Source organism: Piliocolobus tephrosceles, chromosome 10 (assembly GCF_002776525.5).
Source record: "Piliocolobus tephrosceles isolate RC106 chromosome 10, ASM277652v3, whole genome shotgun sequence".
Classification (NCBI taxonomy): Eukaryota; Metazoa; Chordata; class Mammalia; order Primates; family Cercopithecidae; genus Piliocolobus; species Piliocolobus tephrosceles.
The window spans coordinates 23,791,749-23,814,916 of record NC_045443.1 but is presented as its reverse complement, the minus strand read 5'-3'; the positions used below and the strand labels follow the sequence as shown (position 1 = coordinate 23,814,916).

The window sequence follows — 23,168 nt, the reverse complement described above, 5'->3', positions numbered from 1 at the left end:
CAGTGGCCGGATCTCAGCTCACTGCAAGCTCCGCCTCCCGGGTTCACGCCATTCTCCTGCCTCAGCCTCCCGGAGTAGCTGGGACTACAGGCGCCCGCTACCTCGCCCGCCTAGTTTTTGTACTTTTTTAGTAGAGACGGGGTTTCACCGTGTTAGCCAGGATGGTCTCGATCTCCTGACCTCGTGATCCGCCCGTCTCGGCCTCCCAAAGAGATGTTTTACAATGCTCCCGTGGCCAGGTTGTTGACAGCGTTGTAGATGTGCTACAGAAATGCATTGCTTCTACAGAATTCTCTCAAAACAACCCGAGATAAAGTTGTTCATATTTGAAACAGAAGTTAGTTTCTAAGAGCTTCTTAGAACAATAAATATTGTTCTAAATGTGGGCAGAGAAAAACTCATAAAAACCTTTTCGAATCTGCTCTGTCCCCTCCAGTTCCTTGGAAGAGGCTGCATGCTCTGTCCAGGGCTCTGTGATTCATATTGCAAGCACATGACTCCTTACAAAGCTAAACACAGAGCCCAACAGTTCTTGGGCAAATGGTAAACATATGAATGAATAAAATCATAGATGAACATCATCTCTTCATCCCTTCCAATAGGACCACCTACGTTATTTATAGGACTAGGTGCAAAAATGAGGAGACAGGGTCTCTTGTTAAAAAGTTATTAAGAATTTCAAGTGTGTGGCAGCACAACTTGAAATCAAGTATGGGACCTTAGTGTAGCTGCACAGTTTGTACATCCATGAAGCTGGTCCTGCCTCCTACCACTACGAGGCCAAAACTGTTTCAGAGACTCAGTGGACAGTGTGAATTTGTTCAGCTCTGGTGTGTTCTGGGCAGTAAAGTTTTATTTTGAGAACTCTAATGTTTTAGGATTTTCCAATTAAAATTTAATTATCTTTACATTTAATTCTGGGGAAAAATACTATTTCTGCATGTTATAGTGAAGGAAAAATGAACTTGGAATTAAGGACCTGGGTTCTTCTGCTTCAACTTTCTACACCTCAGTTTTTTAATAAAACAGTAGTAACAAAACAGGATTAAGAATAAGATGGACAACACATGTAAATGTCTTGTACTCTATGAACTCTATGAAGCACTACATAGAAGTAAGGTATTAGGCTGGGCGCAGTGGCTCACGTCTATAATCCCAACACATTGGGAGGCTGAGGCAGGCAGATCACTTGAGGTCAGGAGTTCGAGACCAGCCTGGCCAACATGGTGAAACCCCGTCTCTACTAAAAATACAAAAATTAGCCAGATGTGGTGGCAGATGCCTGTAATCCCAGCTACTTGGGAGGCTGAGGCAGGAGAATTGCTTGAACCCGGGAGGCAGAGGTTGCAGTGAGCCAAGATCATGCCATTGCATTCCAGCCTGGGCAACAAAAGTGAAACTCCATCTCAAAAAAAAAACAAAAACAAAAACGAAAAAAACAACAAGGTATTAAAGTCAAAGTAGGATACAGTCTGAAAAATGTTGGGCAGTTAGATAAAATGAGTACCTTAGAATTGGACATTGCTGAGCAAATTAATTATGTAATAAAGTCCACATCTAACTATTCACTCACCCATGATATCTTTTTGGGAATTCCTTTCTTGACAGGCAACAAGCACAGATCCCCATCGCCACTGCCGGTGTTGTGTACCCTGGAGCCATCGCCATGGCTGGAATGCCCTCCCCTCACCTGCCCTCGGAGCACTCAAGCGTGTCTAGCAGCCCAGAGCCTGGGATGCCTGTTATCCAGAGCACTTATGGTGTGAAAGGAGAGGAGCCACATATCAAAGAAGAGATACAGGCCGAGGACATCAATGGAGAAATTTATGATGAGTACGACGAGGAAGAGGATGATCCAGATGTAGATTATGGGAGTGACAGTGAAAACCATATTGCAGGACAAGCCAACTGATAAGGGTCAAAAAATTGTTGTGACCTTAGGACTTAAAGAAGCCCTAACTGGTTCATCCTTACCAGTGGCCAAGCACATTAACTTTCTCATACACTGACTGTTACTTTAACTGTTAGTCTTAAATAGTTGGGACATCAGCTGACTAATAGACCTCAGCCTCAAAAGGCTTGGAAAGAAAAAAAAAAAATACAACAAGCAAACAACAATATCAACAACAAGAGATTGAAATAAGCTATGGGTAAAATAATGCCAGTAATTCAGCTGCTACATCCAAGCACTGAAGTCTTACCCGTCAACTTTTTTTTTTTTTTTTAAATAAACTTTATGGCTGTTTGTTCTACAATGTTCTAGAAATTCTCACTCAGGTACACAGTGCCAACAAGTGGCTTGTGAATGTGTTTTGTTGTTTTGTGCTACAATTTTTAAAAAGAAATAAGTTTTGTTTTGTTTTTTGGGGTTTCTGGGTTTTTTCCTTTTCTTTTTCTTTCCTTTCATTTTTTTTTCTTTGTAATGCACCTGACAGAAAAAAAAGAAAAATGAATTTCTCTTTACTTCTCTCCACCTTCTCCATCTCTATACTTTAAAGATGGAAGTCTGTGCATGAGGGGGAAGAGGGAAAAAGAGCCTGTTTTTAACTTCCTTGCTATCCACCACAAAATAAGCAATTATTTTCTTTAGAGGACTTTCTTTATCTATTGCACACCACACTACATCTTTGAGCAAGTGCCAAATTTGTACTGAAGCGTTGACCAAGTTCATTTTTTCCCTTTACTTTTTCCTGTTCCTTCTTAAGTTAGGACAGTGTTAAATCTTAGACAATCCCTTGAAAAACCTGAAATACCAGCAGCTGGTGAGATTTGACTTTTTTTTTTTAATGGAAACTGTAGGTGCTGTTCTCAGGTGAAAAGAGAGAGAGAGACATAAGAAATTTAGAGAAAAATATTTTCTGATCTTGGATTTTTGTGTGTATGTATGTGTGTGATTATGGTACTAATAGGAATAACGTTGGACCATTGTGAGTTAAACCCACATCTGGGGATGAAATCCCACATCCTCCCAAGTGACTGGTCTAGAAATAATCTTGACCTTGACTTTGCACTTCAAATGACAACTTAACCAAGTATAGGGCTCAGAAATTATATTTTTAAATGTCTAATATGATGATTATTGGATGGATCAGGTGGCCCTGTGTAATAGAGGTGTGCATGTATAACATGGAAGCTACTAGCAAACTGCTCCCAGATGTCCTTTCTCCCTGGTCAGTTGGTTCCATTAACGTTTGCTACTTAGTGATTTTTGTTTTTCCTGTTGATATTTCGAGCAAAACAATCATTGTTTTCATTGAATATATTTGGCCATTTTTCAGACAAATAGAATTAGCTTATTTCTTCAACATTCCATCCTTTCCCGATCAGGAAATGAAACTGATGATTTTATAAGGTATTTTTCACCCCTCCATGAAACGAGGTGGAGGCCTTTAGCATTTCAGAAGTGTGGGCCATGTGTAGTTCATGCCATAAAAAGTAGGATTTAATTAAAAGTCATTGCAGTCCAACAAAATGGAGCCTGACTGCACCCAGGGATTCTTGCCACTGCTCTTCCCTTGCTGTCAGATGAATCCACTGAAGTCCAACTTTGGTTTGAGCAGAGTATTTGCGAAGAGCAACAACTGAATGTGATGGGACTGCTTATGTAGATTTTGCCAGCCAAATGCCAAGGCAGTTGTAGGGCCTGTACAAATAAATGCAAAATCATTTCAAGTCAATTGCCATTATTTGTATTGAAGTATCAGATAGTAAATACTGCAACTAGTAGCTCGATGTGCTATAGTTTTCACTCCAGTCATCATTTTCCTATCTCACCCCCTGAAACACCACCCTAAAGTCGGATTTTTACATATAAATAATAAAAAAAAAAAGAATCCCTTTTATTTTTCTCTCTCTCAGAAGACTTGCTCTGGGGTTTTGCTTGGAGGAGCTGATCATAGCCTGCATGTCAGAGATTTCATTTTGTTTGTTTTTCTGTTTGTTTTTGATGACTTTATTTTCATTTGAACTGCCTCTTTTTGCTAGTGTTGTAATAATGATGATGATGATAAAATAATAATAATAATAGTAATAATAATAATAATGGTCAGCTGTTCCCAGATTAGTAAGTTATGTATAATTTATTTTATTTCTCCCTTTCTATTTTATTCTGCTCTGATTTGGAAGTGCAGCCAATAAGCTGTTAGATATTTAAAACAAATTTCCATCTCCAACTCATATATGTATGTATATGTATATATATACATATATATATATATATACACACACACACACACATTTACCCACAATTTTACTTCTCCTTCCATAAGTTTTCTCCTTTTTAAGAATTTTGGCCCCAACAATATCAGTTCTGATGTTTAAAACAAAGGAGTGAATTAATAGGAGGGTCGTGTTCAATCTTAATTAACTTATGCTCTCATCACTCATTTTAGTTATTTAATTGCCACAGTCATCTAGAGCCAATTTTTTTTTTTTGTTTCTGTTTGTTTTGTTTTCAAGCACTCTGGATAAGGAAAAAATAGACACTTGTTTTTATATCATTTTTATGTACAATGTGAAAACAGATTTTTAAAAAATTTGTTCTCTGTCTTTGTTAACAAATTCCTTCTGATTTATGTGGGTTCACCTCTCACGTTTGCTGGATACTTACTTTACACCATGTTATAAAAGATGGTTTGTTTTCATTTCATGACTTTGGGCTACAAGAATACTTTGTTTTAGCTCCAGGTAGATGCCATTGAAGGCATTCGTGGCTGAAACCAATTCTAACACACTTACCAGTGAATTGACAACAACACGTTGGTGTTTGGTCTTTTTTGTTTGTTTGTTTTATTTTGTTTTATTTGAAGGGGAAAACAAAATTGTTAATGGTGACTTTTAACTGCTGAAATTCAAAAGTTGATTTTAGTTAGGTTTATGTCCGAGACTAAACTGTGCATGAACTGAAACAAAAAGCAAGTTCATAGCCCTGCATTCTGTTCTCTTGTTCTGACGTTTAATTCACTGGATATCAAATTTTCTTTGCCCTAGTTTTCCCCAAAGGAAAACAAAAGCAAAAATAATTATATTAATGTTGAAAGTGCTTTGAAGTCACTTGATAAAAGGTGCTATGAATAGCAACTTACTGTGTTACTACATTGCCTTTTTGGCATTGGTTGATTTATAATTTTGGTAAAGGATCCTAAAACCCTGTATTCTTTTTCTGTGCCTCATAATGACCAAAAAAGATAAAGTAAAGAAAATGAGAGTAAGATCAAAAGATCAAACTAAAACATAAACAGTCTCACTCCTCTCTGCTTTCTTCTCTGTCCACACTTTATCTCTTTTCCTTTCTCCCTCTCTCACATGCACACACACACACACACACACACACACACACACACACACTTGCCCCGACACTGAGAAATAATCTTGCCAGAATTCTGGTTTTTAATGTTGTTGTAGTCAGTTTTTCTAAAAATAGTCCTGTTTTCATATGAATCTAAGACAACATCACTGGATAAAATAAAGTTACTCATTTATAGTTACTAATAATAACTTAGTGATTAAGTTACTACCATTGGATAAAATATAAAACTATTCTTCAGTACATTTATACCTAAATTACTGAAGTCCATTTTTAAAGTTCATTTGGCATCTGCAGTTAAGAGTTAACCATGTATAAAATCCCTCCCAAAGAACATAATCATCATTGTTAAAACCAAATCCTCTTATAAAGAACAAATATTAAAAAAAAGTTTTCTTTGGTGAAGCTATTTCATAGATTTGATTTCTGGAGTAGAATTTTACCTTATCTAAAGAAAATTAACCATTTTTTGGTCCAACTTCAGCTATTTTCTTAATCCAGAAGCTGTGACTGTTCTGAAAAGAAACCTCTTATATCACATTTTTAAAACAAAAAATAATTACACTTTCATTCATTCTAATGGGTAAATTATTGAATTGTAATAAACAACTGTATATTTACAAACAGGTTTATAAGATATTTGTCTATCAAATTAATAGTAAAATAAAACTTATGGGGTCCACAAGGAAAACTATGAAGGCCACTTAAAGTGGTTCAGGTATCTCTTTGTCTTGTAGGGCATAGCTGTTGGTTTAGCCAGGCTTTGACAGTATTTAATTTTAAAGTTTCCTATAACTATCAGCTTCCCAGGTTGAAGATGATGTGTTGAGTTTCCTACTGATTGATTCCTGTCCTCCCCAGTGTTTCTGTCACTGGTTCACTAAAACAGTATTTATATAGCTCCACTGGCTCTAAAGCTCTTAGTCCTTCTAACATTTTGGATTTTACAAGTAAAAATGGAAAAAAAAAAAAAATAGAAAAGAGACAATCAAATGCCTGGAGCTTAAAACAAAGTATGTGCAACCTACCATCTCACTTGAAATTTAATGAAATAAATAATTATGTAAATATAACATAGAGTTATAGATTTATATTTTGTTCATAACACATAGTGTAATATAAGTTGTATATTTTCATGTTTTTGGTTTTATGTTATCATTCATGCCACAATAAAAATAAAACAGGAGTTTATGTGCTCTTAAAAAAAAGATGTGGGTTGCCACCAACCGGTTTTTTGTTTTTGTTTTTTGTTTATTTTATTTTATTTTTTTGCATTCTCCTTTTTCAGTATTACTGCCATGCAAGGCACCAATAAAAACAGCAAATGTGTTCTTTACCTATTATACTGTGTTTCTTTTCACAATTATTGTTATGAGGGTGTAATTATTAGTTTTATTATGAAACGAATGAAAGTATGGAAATTTAATCTTGTTTTTAATATAAATAATCCCTCTTATTGAAGTTGACTTTGAGAACTAAAGGTTTAATTTTTAGCTGTGGCCATTCCCAGAAAGACAGTCAGGACTTGATATAATGCATTTCACTCAGACAGACCTAGCTTCACCATACTGTCAAAAGATACTGTTCTTATATGTAATTGATTCAACACAATTGAAAACCCGACAGTCTAAAGCACCTTTAATATTGTTGTTTTCCCTGGCTGGACACTATCCTTGGGTGGGGGATGGAGGATTTCTATGCTTTAGAATTGTGCTTTATCCTTTTGTTTGTATAGAAGATTTATAAATTTCAGATCATGAAATTACTAAGAACTATAAATAATTTTCACCTCGCTGGTATCTAATTTTGAATAATGGATATTTCTGAATTGTTTAACATTAGCCTCTGAGTTCTACCTTAAACTTTTTTTAGTGAATGTTAAAAACAAGAAGTCTCCTTTCCTTTCAATGGCCATTTTTGCTTGTCTCTTCCACCATAATATGTTTTTCTACCTTGATAGTTCTCTATGTAATAGTTTCATATAAGGGTGTTTGGTTGGTTGGTTGGTTGGTTGGGTGGGTGGGTGGGTGGGTTTTTTAAATAGGTATCAAGACAATGGGTCAGGTAACATTTGGTTCAAATGAATACAAGTATATAAAAGGGTTTATTCTAGAAACACTGCCCACTGTGTCCCTTAACAGGAGTATTTTACAAAATCCGGTCCATAGACCACCTACTTCAGAATTAACAGTGAAAAATGTAGATTCCTGGGCCCAACCCCAGATGTAGTGAATCAGAATCTCTGGGGATAGAACAAAGCTTTTGCTATTTAACAGCTCTAAATAATTCTGCATACTCTTATGTTCCAAAACAATCAGGAGGTGGGGATATTTTTCTCTTCCTCTGCCTACCTTTTCTTCGCATGTCAAATTCTGCAGCCCCTATTACCTACCATACTTTCTCTTTAGGCCTCTGAGAAAACCTTGAAACAGGGTCCGTAAGTAGGCAAGGGTTTGAGGTTTTAAGGAGCTCCCAGTCCCTCTCTTTATTGTTTGGAAGGCATTTGGTCCATCAGAACCACTCCTTGTTTCCCTGTCTTGTGTTGCCCATCATGGCAAAGCAGTAGACTTCAGAGACTCCAGGCAAGTGGAACACTACAAATATAACAAACATAGAAAACTACGACCCACTGAATATTTGCAAAACAAATTGAGGTTCTTTGAAAGGAAACTATCCATTGTAGGAGTTGAGAAGTAAACATTCTGTACAGTGTTTAGAATGGACCACCTATCACTACATTGGTCATGATCTCACCCTACGTTTCTTCAGGAAATAACATTACCAGGATATGCTAAGTATTATGTGGATGGGGAAAATCTTGCTTGTTTAGGAAACTTGGCTCACCAAGGTGGAAAGCCCCAACCACCACCCTCTTTCTTCTACCAAATAAAGTTTACTTGGAAACCTTCTTTCCTTGGTTTTTTGGTTTCTTATGTAATATTTATGACTAGCATATAATAATAGATTATTTTCCTATTGCCAATGCCTTGAACAACAGAAACAATACTGGCAATAGTGAAAAGGAAACACCTTCTTTTTTTAAAATCTCAATTTTGCTAATTTTAGTTGCTGGTGTTTGAAGTTCATGTATGTGTTTTTAAAATCAGTATACTGTCATTCTTACCAAATTTAAAAGTTCTGAAGTCATCTCTATAACTTCACATCATCATTGAAACCTCAGTTATAACAATGGAGGTGAAGGTAAGCATGAATTATTAGTTCAATGTCTGATTTAAAGAATGTTTATGAAAAAAATCCAATCTATTTTCTTGAGTTTCTAAAGCAATCTAATAGCTAGCTGAGAAGACCTGTTTTATAAGTAAGCATTGTAATTAGTATGTAAAGTGTATGCAATAGTATTGCTAAAAGTTCTCTAAAATAGTATGTTTTCTTAAGGAGGCTAAATATCTGTCCTACAATTTTAGTTATTCTACCAATTTGCTTAGCAAACTTTTTACCACAAAGAATGAATTGGTTCAGCTCTGTTAACAATACATTATCATTTTTCAATTAGGTCCAGACACATGAGATTTTACTCCCCTCATTGCCAGTTTCTAAAGATGCAAACAAATATGGAATGGAATGGTACTTTGTTGCTATTCAAAATATAACCAAGAGGATGAAATTTGTGTTATCATTGATGTCTCCACCGATACAATTTAAAAAGAAAAATAACTACAAGAACAATTGTAGGAATTCAGTAGGCCTAAGTAAACACCACTATTTTGTACATTGCTTGTTCAATTTATTCTTAAATTTCACAATCTGGAAAGCAATCCTAATTACACACAAACTGTAAAATATATTTGAAATAAAGTCTTTTGTTTATAAAAATTACTGCTGTGATAACTTTTTTGTAAATTCACGTGGTCCTGCAAGAAGGTAGGGGGACCCATAGAACATATTTAGGCAATTATTTACACCAAAGGCTGACTGTATTCAACTTGCTCCAGCATTGACCCTCAGTAAGGATTCATTTTGCCTTGTATTTCAAACCTACAATTGTGTAGAGTACAAATTTAAAATTTTGGTTGTGTGAACCTAAGTTTCTTTAGTCTTACATTTCTTTAGGACTACAGTCAGTCACTAGTAGACCCCAGATAAATACACGAATTGTCATTTTTATTTGGAAATGATCCTAGCAACATTGTCTTCTACTGGGTAGGCATACATGAGCAGAATTAACAACGTGGTTTTCTATGGGCAGATTTTTGGGGTTTTTTTGTTTTGTTTTGTTTTTTGAGACACAGTCTCATTCTGTTGGCTGGAGTGTAGTGGCATGATTTGGGCTCACTGCAGTCTCCACCTCCCGGGTTCAAGCAATTCTTGTGCCTCAGCCTCCCAGGTAGCTGGGATTACAGGTATGCATCACCACACCTGGCTAATTTTTGTATTTTTAGTAGAGACAGGGTTTCACCATGTTGGCCAGGCTGGTCTCGAACTTTTTGGCAGATATTTCTTAAAATCTGGAAAATGGATTGAAATTTCTGGTGGTATACAATTTGGGAACAAAAGCGTTTAACTATAGATTTCAAAGAGAAGATTTTAGATTGTACTCATTAAAGAGATCAATTTCTTCCTAACTGACTAATCCCATAGATCTACAAGTTTTGATATTATAGCCTATTATGTCACTTATATCTTAACCTCTTGCTTATCAAATCCTCTGCTGGAGATATACCTTTGTCTTTTATTGTCATAGTAAAAACTTTAAAAGATCACTTAATTTTTTCAAATACTTCAAGATTCCCAAAGTTCATGTCAACAAACTCAAACAGCATTCTAAATTTTACACTTTTCACACAAAGTTTAAGCATATAAAGGCTGACTTTGAATCACGGAAAGATTTTTAGACATTTTTATAAACAAAAAATGCAAGTCAGGAAAAATGAATGGTAAGAAAAAGGAACCTTAAGAGATTTTGTGGTTTGTCTTTCTCTTGTCTTAATGATTCAATATTTGGCAAATATTAAATGAATGCTGCTAACCTGGTCCATCTGACAATGAAAAGCCTAATTCTTGCCAAAGTTGATGAGTCACTGGTACCTTAGGTCATTGTGTTAGCTTCTGTCAATTCATAGGCTCATTTATCCATTTTCAAAATTTGATGTGACTTACAATAAATACACAGTTAACACAGCACAAATAAAGAGAAAAAAAAGATAAGCAGTAAGAAATAAGGAATCATACAGCAACCCACACACTAGACAAACATACACGTGTGTGTATGTATATATGTGTGTATATACACATACATGCACATGTGTGTTTACAGAAATATCTGCACATACAATAACACACAAAAGTGTGTGTGTGCATATACACACTGATGAGAACAACTCCAAGCTCTTATTTTCATAACAGTTACAGTAAATAAGAAACTTCATGAATTAGAGATTTCATATTGCTTAATTGAAAGAAGCATGCAAGTTTATAATGAGAAATAAGCCTTTCATTGCCATAAATTCTCCGAGGGATTTCACATTTAAGGAATAAGAAACAATTCAAATACCCATCTTTTTTTGGTAAACAGATATACAAAAGCTGTAGGTTGGTTTTATGTATATCAGTCCTTGAGCAGAGTTTTATAAAGACAATTTGCAAGAGGTCAGAGAGAGAGTATACATGTAGCTAGATAACTGGATATATGATTAAACAAGAATTTACAAGGATAAAGCTGGAAGAATTGTGATTATGATGAATATCATGTCACCAGACTAGAGTTTTAAACTATCAGGTGTTTCAAATTGAGTTTTAATTATGCTATGTGTAGTATAATGATAGGTCTATACAAGATAGAAAACAATAATCCTTCCCTCAAAGTTCATAATGTGCAAGGAAATAAGACCAACACACATTACGTAACAAAACAATATAAGATAATGATTAATGAACCAGAAACTAAGTGATACAGGATTTCAAATGAAAACAAGAATCATTTTAATATTTACTGAGACTTCTGCTTCCAAATAGTATGTAGTAGGTGGTAAATGGCCAACCTCTTACTGGAACTAGAAAAAGCTGGAAAATTACAAAAACTGTGTTTTAAAAACATTAAAAAGCTTTGGAAGAAATGAGAGCTAGATGAACCACAGTTCCAGAGAAGCAAGAATCCATTCAAAGTGAAACTGATAATTGCTAGCCATTTTTATTTTGTGAAGGCATAAGCAAATTCTGGGTGTTGCTATAAAAGCTTTGGCAACTGCTGGAAGGAAGCAAACCAGCAAAGCAGTTGTGTAGCTCTAAAGTGACAAATTGGAGTCTTGAGGACCTGAAATGCAAGACTAGTTTTACTGATAACATATTTGATGAGTTGTAGGGCTTTGTGGAATGCTGCTGACACTGTATGACAAAGTTTCTAAAAGAAAGACTGAAAGCATTTACTGCTTAAAAAACAAAGACAAACCAGAAAGAAAGGACCCACCTCAAGCATATAGCTAGTTTGCCTCTTGATCTTTGCCAGATTTCATCTTGAAGGAGTAAGGATACTAGAAAGTTGGGCTGGGAACATTGGAAGAGCAGATCTGAATTCCCTGTAGTCTTTCACGGTTAAGGAGACAAATGCCATGTTCACAAGCAAATCTTGGGAAAATCATGCCCTGAGACAAAATAAAGGATGCCTGAGTACTACTGAACTGCCAATCAGCCTCAACACAGCTAAATCCCTGATAAGATTAAAGTGATCAGCTCTTTGACCTAGTCCTATTAGATAAGAAAGTATAATCAGAAACTCCACTCTGATGAAAGATTAAATCTATGGGTTCTTTGTAGTTAATTTTATATAAAATGCTTAGGAATTAATTTTAAAAAATTAATACACAAAAATGCCTGAAAATGTATTTTATTTTATATAAAATGTATTATTTATTTTTAAATAAATTATGTATTTATATTTTCAAAAATTAATCAAAGGAAAAGCAAACATTAGAAGCAGATACGCAAATGATACTGATAGTGATGTTAGCAAATAAAGATGTTAACATAACTATACCTAATATATACAAGAAAATTGATGAAAATCCTCAAAATAGATAAAAAGGTGAACACTATAAATAATCAGATTTAAATGGAAAAGCACAAGATTAGTGAAAAGTAAAACAGTTTAATTTTCAAATATACATATTTATCACAAGACATATTTAAACTGGTGATTGTTTAGAATTTTTCAAAACCGATCAAAGATATTCTACAGATTCAAGAAACCCAAGTAATCCAAGCAGTATAAACAAACAAACAAAGACCCCACATATAACATTAGAGTGAAACCATTAGAAACCAAAGATAAAGATAAATTTTTTTAAGTAACGAGAGAAAAGAAAACGTTATCTTCAGAAAAGTGACCATAAGATTGACAGCTGATTTCTCAATAGAAGAATGGAATCAAGAAACAATGAAGTCACAATTTTACAGTGCCACAAGAAAATGTGTCTGACTAGTATTCTAGACACAACAAAAACTACTGTATCACAATGAAGGTGAAATAAGATATTTTCAGACAAATAAGTTTGCAGGATTCATCACTAGCATATCTGACTAAATGAAATATCAAAGAAATTTCTTCAAGCTGAAGGGAATGATTCTACATGAAAAATGGAACTGAAGCTATAACTAAAGAGAATTGAAAATGATAACATATGTGTGTTAATATAAATGAGGTGAATCTGTATACAATCCCTTCTCAATTTTTAAATAAATATAGAAGTAAACACATGACAATAATAATGGAAAGACAAAAAGTTTAAATGGATTTAAAAGATTCTAAATTTCTAGCAATATCAGGAAGTCAATGATGCATGCTCTGATCTCTAATCAAAAATAGAATGGTGAAAAAGAATGTACAACTAACTTATTCACAGAAGTGAAAAAAGAAATAAAAAATTTTGATCTAAAGGAAATTTAACTTGTCAGAGCGAATACAATTAAAAAAAAAAAAGCAACTATATGCTACCACAAGAAATGTAACCCAGGGGCCAGGTGTCGTTGCTTATGCTTGTAATCTCAACATTTTGGGAAGCCAAAGTGAGGAGATCACTTGAGCCCAGCAGTTCAAGACAAGTCTGGGCAACATAGTGAGACCCTGTCTCTACAAAAAATTAGGACCAAAAAAAAAAAAATATATATATATATATATACACACACACACTCCAAAATAATTGGAAGTAAAAGCATGGAAGAAGCTATATTATGCAAACATTAATGAAAAAAAGCTACTGTAGCTATAATAATATCAGACTAAAGGAGATAGAATTGTTACCAACGATAGTGATAAAATATTCAATCCAACAGGAAGATATGAGAATTTTAAAAGTGTACATATACTAAATATTATAACTGCAAATGATATAAAACAAATAAAATTGACAGAAGTGAATAAAAAAAATACACAAGTCCACTAGCATAACAGAAGGCTTTAATATAGTTCATTCAATTGCTGCTAGAACAAGCTGAAAGATAATTAGTGATGCTATAGAAGATCTGAACAATGGAATTAACAAACATGACCTAATTGACATATATGGAAGGCAGATTACAACAATGATAAAATTAAAATTCTTTTCAAGTGCTGGCCGGGCGTGGTGGCTCATGCCTGTAATCCCAACACTTTGGGAGGCCAAGGCAGGTAGATCACCTGAGGTCAGGAGTTCGAGACTAGCCTGGCTAACATGGTGAAACCCCATCTTTATTAAAAAATACAAAAAAATCAGCTGAGCGTGGTGGTGGGCGCCTGTAAGCCCAGCTACTCAGGAGGCTGAGGCAGGAGAATCCCTTGAACCCAAGAGGCAGAGGTTGCAGTGAGCTGAGATCACACCATTGCACTCCAGCCTGGGCAAAAAGAGCAAGACTCAGTTTCAAAACAAAACAAAATGAAATTCTTTTCAAGTGCCTGTGGAACATATGCCAAAATTGACAAGCGTATGCACCATAAATTATTCAGAGTATATTCTCTGACCACAATGGAATTGAATGAAAAATAAACAACTAATACATATAACTTTAAAAATTGCAACTACATGGATATGAACTAATATCATAAATCAATAAAAAATCAAAATGATGATTAGAAAATTTTCACTACACTAAAATGAAGATAAGACCTATCAAAACATGCAATGCATCTAAATCAGTGCTTAAGGGAAGTGCATGGTCTTAAATAAGTAAATTATAAAAAAGGAAATGAGAAAAATGACTTAAGTTTCCATTTCAAGAAGCTAGAGGAAATGATAAAACCTAAGGAAATTACAAAAAAAAGCAATAGTAAATATAAGTACATAAATCACTGAAAGACAAAACGAATGATGGAGAAAAGGAACAAGTCTATAAAAATGATACTTTGAAAAGATCAATAGAATTGATTATATTTATTGAGCAATTATTTATTTATTTATTATTGAGCAATTATTTAGCATGAAAGCCACAGTCACTTACAGTACTTTAGGAAGATTTCACTCATAAGATGATAGTAGTTAAGTTTCTAGGAATAGATAAGATTATGGAAAAACTATCACCAATTTTGTCTAATTGCAGCCTTTTAATTGAGTTTTAAAATGATGCTACCTGAGGCATTGTTTAGGTAATCATTTTTTTAAATTTTGTAAAATTGTAGTAATCAACCAGGTTACTTTCTTTTACAACTGACTCTTCTTGAATGAGGTTAAGAATACAACAAAATTACTCTGATATGCAAACAATCTCATTTATATTCCGCAACCACAGATTAGAAAGTATAGTATTAAAGCCTAAGAACATCAGAGAATCTTCACAAGGCAAAACAGAAAATATCTACTCTAAGTTATATATGTAAATGATACACGAACTAACATAATTTAAGAGTTGAAAGGAAAAAGATGAAAGCACAAAAAGAAGAAATGCCTGAAGGAAATGATTAAAAATAAATATGCCAAATTTCTTTTTGTATCTTCTCTAAAATATATAAAGCTAGGCTACCTTATTCTATAATTACTATCAGATTCTATTAATGAATTGCATACAGTGATGATCATATTTCTATAAAATTTATGTAGTAATTTTTAGTGTACTAAAAGCCATTTTTAAATTGTTTATATAAGGACATCATAACAATATTCTGGGGGAAACTTCCCAGAATATTGTTTCATACTTGAAAGGGAAAACAAAACAAGGAACATATATAGGAAGAACGGTGAGGGTTCTAGAACTATGTCAACTGAGGAGCAGCAGAATGAATCAGGGAAAAGTAGCCTGCAGAAAGATCTGGGGCATAACCACAAAAGATGTCATTAGGTACTCTAAGGATTGTCACAAAATAGGTGGAATGGCCTCATTCTCTGTTGTTGCAGAGTATACAACGGCGATTGATCAATGGAATTTGCAAGAAATCAGGTATCCAATCAGTTTAGAGAGGTAAATACTTAGAGTTCTCCAGTGTGGAACTGCAGAAAGAATGCCATCATCCATTCGAGCAGAGATGGAGTCACCCTTTGCAGACAAACTGTATGTAAACAGGCTTCTTGGCTTTGTTTGGAGATTGGCCCAGATTGTAAACTGACTCTGAAACAGTCAACTAATTCTTTTTTCCCTTATTTTTTTAAATTATTGAAAAAGAATTTAAAAGAGAAATAAGGAGAACCCTCAATGGGTTATCCTCTGTGTTACAGACAATCCAATTATCGTCTTTTAGTTATTTTTAATGTACAAGTAGATTATTATTGATTACAGTAACGCTGTTGTGCTATCGAATACTAGGTCTTATTTATTCTTTCTATTTTTGTATCCATTAACCACCCTTGCCCCTTTCCCTCTCTTCACTACCCTTCATAGCCTCTGACAACCATCCTTCTACTCTCTATCTCCATGAATTCAATTGCTTTAATTTTTATCTGTCACAGATAAGTGAAAATGAAGTTTTCTTTCTGTGCCTGGCTTATTTCACTAAACATAATGATCTCCACTTCCATCCATGTTGTTGCAGATGGTATGATCTCATTCTTTTTTGTGGCAGAATAGTCCTCCATTGTGTATAGGAACCACATTCTTTATCCATTCATTTGTTGAGAAACACTTACGTTGCTTCCAAATCTTGGCTATGGTAAACAGTGCAGCAATAAACATAGGAGTGTAGATATCTCTTCAATCTACTGATTTCCTTTCTATTAGGTGTATATACCTAGCAGTAGGATTGCTGGATTACATGGTAGGTCTACTTTTAGCTTTGGGGAACCTCCAAACTGTTCTCAAATAGTGGTTGTACTGATTTATATTCTCATCAACAGTGTACAAGGATGCCCTTTCTCCACCTCCTGGCCATCATTTGTTATTGCCTTTTTTATAGATAGAAGCCATTTTAACTGGGGTGAGATGATACCTGATTGTAATTTTGATTTGCATTTCTCTGATGATCAATAGCGTTGAGCACCTTTTAATATAGCTATTTGCCATTTGTATGTCTTATTTTAGGAAATATCTATTCAGATATTTTGCCCATTTGTTAATCAGATTATTTGATTCTTTTTCCTATAAAATTGTTTGAGCTCCTGATGTATTCTGGTTATTAATCCCTTGTCATAAAGTCTCTTTGCTTTGTTGATTGTTTCCTTTGTAGTGCAGAAGCTTTTTAACTTGATGCAATCCCATTTGTCCATTTTTGCTTTGGTTTCCTGAGCTTGTGGGATATTACTCAAGAAATCTTTACCCAGTCCAATGCCCTAAAGATTTTCCCCAATGTTTTCTTGTCATAGTTTCATAGTGTGAGGTCTTAGATTTAAGTTTTTAAGCCATTTTGATTTGATTTTTGTATTCGGCAACAGATAGGAGTCAAGTTTCATTTTTCTGTGTATCAATATCCAGTTTCCCAGCACCATTTATTGAAATGACTATCCTTCTTGGCACCTTTGCCAAAAATGAGTTTGCTGTAGGTGTGTGGATTTGTTTCTGGGTTCTCTATTCTACTCCATGGTCCATGTGTCTGTTTTTATGCCAATACCATGCTGTTTTGGTTACTATAGCTCTGTAGTGTAATTTAAAGTCAGGTAATGTGATTTCTCCAGTCTTGTGCTTTTTGCTTAGGATAGATTGGGCCATTCTGGGTCTTTTGTGGCTCCATATAAATTTTAGGATTCCTTTTTCTATTTCTGTGAAGAATGACTTTTGATATTTTGATAGAGATTGCATTGAATCTATAGATTGCTTTGGGTAGGTAGGGATATTTTAACAATATTGATTCCTCCAATCCATGAACATGGACCATCTTTCCATTTTCAGTGTCCTCTTCAATTTATTTCATCAATGTTTTATAGTTTTCATTGTAGAGATCTTTCACTTCTTTCATTAAGTTCATTACTAGGTATTTATCTATAGCTATTATAAATCGGATTTTTTTAAATTTTCTTTTTCATTTTGCTTACTGTTGGCACATAAAAATGCTATTGAGGGCCAGGCACAGTGGCTCACACCTGTAATCTCATCATTTTGGGAGGCCGAGTTGGGTGGATCACTTGAAATCAGGAGTTCGAGACCAGCCTGCCCAACATGGCAAAGCCCCGTCTCTACTAAAAATACAAAATGTAACCAAGTGTGGTGGTGGGCATCTGCAATCCCAGCTACTCAGGAGGCTGAGGCATGAGAATCACTTGAACCCGGGAGATAGAGGTTGCAGTGAGCTGAGATTGTGCCACTGCACTACAGAGAAAGACTCCAACTCAAAAAAAAAAAAAAAAAATGCTACTGAGTTTTGTATGTTGATTTTATATCCCGCCACTTTAATAAATTTGTTTATCAATTTGAATAGTTTTTCTTGGGGTCTTTAGTGTTTCTCCAAATATAAGATTATTGTATCTGCAAACAGAGATAATTTGACTCTTCCTTTCCAATTTGAATGCCCTTTATTACTTTCTCTAGTCTGATTGCTCTAGTAAGGTCTTCCAGTACATTGCTGAATAACAGTGGTGAAAGTGGGCATCCTTTCTGTGTTTCAGATCTTAGAGGAAATGCTTTCAGTTTTTCCCCATTCAGTATGATGCTAGCCATGGGTCTGTCATATATGGCTTTTATTATGTTGATATATGTTCCTTCTATAACCAGTTTTTAGGGTATTTTTAGCATGATGGGATATTGAATTGTATCAAATGCTTCTTCAGCATTAACTAAAGTGATCACATAGTTTTTATACTTCATTCTGTTGATAAGATGTATCACATTGATTGGTATGTTTATCTCGACCCATCCTTGCATCCCTGAGGTAAATATCACTTGGTCATGATAAATGATCTTTTTAATGTGTCGTTGAATCTAGTTTGCTAGTATTTTGTTGAGGATTTTTGTATCAATGTTCCTTGGGAATATTGGCCTGTAGTTCTATGTTTTTTTAATGTATCTTTTTCTGGTTTTGGTGTCAGGGTAATACTGGCCTTATAGAATAAGTTTGGAAGTACTCCCTCCTCCTCTATTTTTCAGAATAGTTTGAGTGGGATTGAATTCCAATGCAAAATTCCAAAATCACTGAGCTCTCCCTCACCTGACTCTACAGAGTCTTCAAGCCACAAAGCTGCTGCCAGAGAATGGTGCAGAGGTGGCGTCAGTGATACAAGACTGTCTTTGCTACCTTTTTTGTTGCCTCTTTTGGTGATACCAAGTTAAAACCAGGTACTGTTATTGCTCACCTGACTTTTGGTTCTTATGAAATTGCTTTTTGTGTAGATAGTTGTTAAATTTGGTGTTCCTGTGGAGAGGACGATCAGTGGAGGCTTTTATTTGGCCATCTTTCTTCCCCCACCTCCAGTCACTGAGCTCTTAACCAGTACTTTCATTTCCTTCTCTTAGAAGAACATCATAAAAATTTGTATTTTATCCAGAAAATATTAAGAAATAGAAAATAATAATTACTTTTTAAGACTAAATGTATAACAGATTTATCGAGACATAATTCACACACCATGCAATTCACCCATTTAAAGTTTTCATTAAATAGTTTTTATCATATTCACAGAGTTGGGCTATCATCTTCACAGTCAATTTTATAGCATTTTTATCATACCTGAAAGACATCTGCACCCACTAGCAGCCGATCTTCATTTCTCTCAACCCCCAGCCCTAGTCTACCATTAGGGCATGATTGTTTTTTAAATTGCAGAATTATATATGGCCCTATCTTTGGTTTCACTGAAGAAAGAGAGATGAGCAAGGAGGTTGAAGAAGTAATCCAGGTGAGCAAGGAAATGAGCAAAACTGTGGTATGCATGAAGCTCATGGAACATGAGATGTTGGAGGAGAATTATATGGCTTATTAAATGAGGGCTCCCTTTCCTTATTCACAGGAAAAATCTGTAATTCACAGGTAAAGATTTGACTGAAAGGCACATTCAGGAAGAAGTAACAACACATATATCTTCATTAACTCGAAGACTCCAGCCATCCTCTATAAAGCATACCATTAATCCATGGACATTTAGAAAGTAAAAAAAGTCACCAATTAAACTAAAATATGATAATTTCTTGTCACACTGATTGCAAGATGCATCTTGGTTCCAAAGATGTTAAAAATATTTTAAAAAGTGCATCTTAGAATTAATCGTATATAGTATTGAATAATACTAGTAATAGTATTTCTAACAGAGATTATAAGTTGTGTTCTGACACAGTTCTTCTCAAAACACATCATTTATTTTATAAGGTTGATATCATGAAGTATTTTAAATAAGTTCCAAACATAAATCACATATTCCATTTACTTAATCTAAAAGTATATTTGTAAGAAAAGAAAAAATATTTCTTAAATATTTGCTTTTGAGCAATTTATAACTGACCATTGTGACTGAAAATGCTCAAGTTTTCTATTGTAAAGTAAAAAGCATCTGAGACAGGTCTCAATCATTTTAGAAGTTTATTTTGCCAAGGTTAAGGATCATGACCCATGACACAGCCTCAGGGAGTTCTGAGAACAGGAGATCAAGGTGGTTGGGTTACAACTTGATTTTATACGTTTTAGGGAGACAGAAGTTACAGGCAAAGATACAAATCAATACATGTAAGGTGTACATTGGTTCAGCCTGGAAAGATGGGACATCTAGAAGCGGGAGCTTCCAGATTGTAGATGGATGTAAAGATTTCCTGATTGGCAGTTGATTGAAAGGGTTATGCTCTCCCTGAAGAGTTGAAGTCAGTTTTAGTTAAGGTAAGGGGCAGGGTTGTGGAAGTCATGGGTCTTGTCATGTAGATGAAGCCTCCAGGTAGCAGGCTTCAAAGAGAATAGATGTGAATGTGTCTTATCAAATGTGTCAGACCCCAGAGAGACCTAGTAATGAAAGGGGATTCTATACAGAATGCAAATTTCTCCAACAAGAGACAGCTTTGGAGAAACATTTCAAAATATGTCAAAGAAATATATTTTGGAGTAAAATACTTTGATTTCCTTTTAGGGTCTATTACCTGTCATGTGATGTTACATCAGAGTCAGGTTGGACTTAGTATCTTATTGCTATGAACAGTCTGTTCTGCCAGTCTTAGCATCTCTAAATTATGTTAATACTGGTCAGTTGTGCCTGAACTCCAAACAGAGGACAGTATAATGAGGCATGTCCCACCCCACATTCCCATCGTGGCCTGAACTAGTTTTTCAGGTTTCTTTGGGTCCTCTTGGCCAAGAAGAGGTTTCATTCAGTCCATTAGTAAGGCCTGACTCTGATATAACATCACGTTAGAGAAAACAGACCCTAGAATTTTATTTTTGCTTTACACTATATTTGTGCTGTTACAGCTTCCAACAGAGATCTGAGGCACCAACAAAAGCATAGGCACAAGATGAAATATCTTTTGAAATTAAGAACAATATCAAGGACTCCTAGTTCCCCAAAGCCATAGTAACACTTTAAAAATTACCAGTTAGCAATATAGCTACCCAATGTGGAATAAATGGTTTGTTCTCTGCTTGGTACACTTGCCTCTGACCATTTTTTGACATATTTCTAATTGTTAGAATCTACTTAATTTCCATTGCTTCATTTCCACTTTGCTCATTTTTCCTGTGTCCCCATCTGTTTCTAGATATAGGTAACAGAATTTAGCATGACCACATGTCTATGAGTTCTACTTGCTCTCCCAGTGGTACCACTGGAACACACGTGGGCTGGTACCTCAGGACTTTCTCTTCCTTCCAGAGCAGACTGTCTTCAGGGAGATGGATCCACTACTGCCTCCTTCTGGTACATGGGATCTCCCTGCACTCTTGTGTGGGCACTCTCTTCTCAAACAGATTTCATAAGCCCCCTCCAGGCTAGTTCTAGTCTCTTTTCTTGTCCCTTTCCAAGGTCTTCATATTATGAACTAAGTAATGGAGAATTCTTTTGTCTCCATAACAAGCTTCAGGAAAAAGCAATTGCCCAAGTGGCTAGTGGCATTTTTGTTCTCCCCTTCTTTCTATTCCTGTACTTCCTCTACTTTCTGTTCTGCTCCTCATTTTTCTGAATGCATGAATTCTTCCCTTGCTTTTATTTATTTTTTTGTACCTTATATATAGCCTTTGCTGCTTTATCACATTTTCTTTGTGGGCTTTCCTCTCAAATTAGAATATTCCTTTGTGCTTCTTCTCTCCTCCTCTATAGCTCTCCTCCTGCAAACAGTAGGGAATAAGAAAGACAAGACGGGGCTTTGGAGGCCTCCAGCTGTGCCTTGACTTAGATAATGACAACAGGAGGTTTGAATTCACCTTAGTGTTATCTTCTAACAGACTAACTAGAGCTTACTGAACACTGCAAAGCATATCCCAATCATACATAATACAGTCCCCTCGTGAGAGCATACTCACTCTTATGTCTGGGTAATAATGATGTGAAGCTCTTTTTGTCATGTCTTTTCAACAAATCTCCACCAAGTGGGTAAATGTGTGTTTAAGACCAGGTGGCCAGGCTAGATCTAAGGGTGGACACCCACCCGTGTGAAACTGATTGTGTTGATGCAAGCAACGGTGGAGTTTCCTCAAACACCCAGATGTCAACCACCTAGCTTGTTCATTAATGATTGACACCATGTCACTAAAAATTATTTTACTCAGTACTTTGGAAGGAAAGAATTAACTGACTAAAATCTCAACAACAATATGAGTGAGTCATCAGCTGTCCCACTAACAACGAGCTTAAAAAACATAAGCCTTGCCTATCCATTGTTAATAAATGCATTATGTCCTACAACTGGGTCCCTGACTTTTACGTCTCCATTTATTCATGGCTTATTCACACCAGGTGCTTTTGCAATTCCTCTCCTTTTCTCCACTGCTGACTCCTGTTAGTTCTCAGTTCTTCCTGCTTCCCCCGCAGTAGAGGAGTCAGTGTCCGCCTGTCCACTACCTACATTACCTGGTGCTGGGCTTGTCGTCTCCGGTGCTCCTTCCCATGGCTGTATTATGCATCCACAGAGTAAGTTCAGCTTTACTTTGGCTAAGAAAAACCTGTGTGCTTTCCCTATAATAACGACATGAATTAAGGACAGGGCACTAGAAACACAAGTTTGTTTTTTGGCACTTGTTTGGGGTCAGGTGCTATGGATACAGACAGAGAAGACAATCTGTCCTCTAGGAGCTTACAGTCTAGTGTTGGCATGGAGGCAGACACATGTTAATTATTATAATGGAAGAGGACCAACCCTGATGGTTTAATCCACAAAGTTTGCACGAGATTTCTATGTATTTCTGGAGGCTTCAGGTATCATCTTGGTGACTTTCAATTCTTACTTCCACAGGTCTCTTATCTGACTCCCATGTCACTTCTCACAGCTGTTTTCCTTCTTGCTCCAAGTTGACAGTGTTGAATCTTGCCTGATCCCTATGTTCCTGGAGAAGAGTAGTTTCTGAAACCCTTTGTGTTCCAGGAAATGGCTTACTGCAAAGAACTACCCTTCC

The 23,168-nt window shown here is 35.5% G+C and overlaps 1 protein-coding gene across 7 annotated transcripts in view; it reads left to right on the top strand.

Moving 5' to 3' along the window:
* Positions 1-6,642, top strand: part of SOX5 (SRY-box transcription factor 5) — a 1,029,303-nt gene extending 1,022,661 nt beyond the window's left edge. For 6 of the 7 annotated variants that reach the window (XM_031936285.1, XM_031936283.1, XM_031936282.1 and 3 more), the window contains one exon: positions 1,609-6,642. In XM_031936285.1, the coding sequence (XP_031792145.1) occupies positions 1,609-1,912 (304 nt within the window). In that variant the 3' untranslated portion in view covers positions 1,913-6,642. The remainder of the gene's footprint in view (positions 1-1,608) is intronic. The other variant, XM_031936286.1, reaches the window with a different exon arrangement.
* The last annotated feature ends 16,526 nt before the right edge of the window (positions 6,643-23,168 follow it).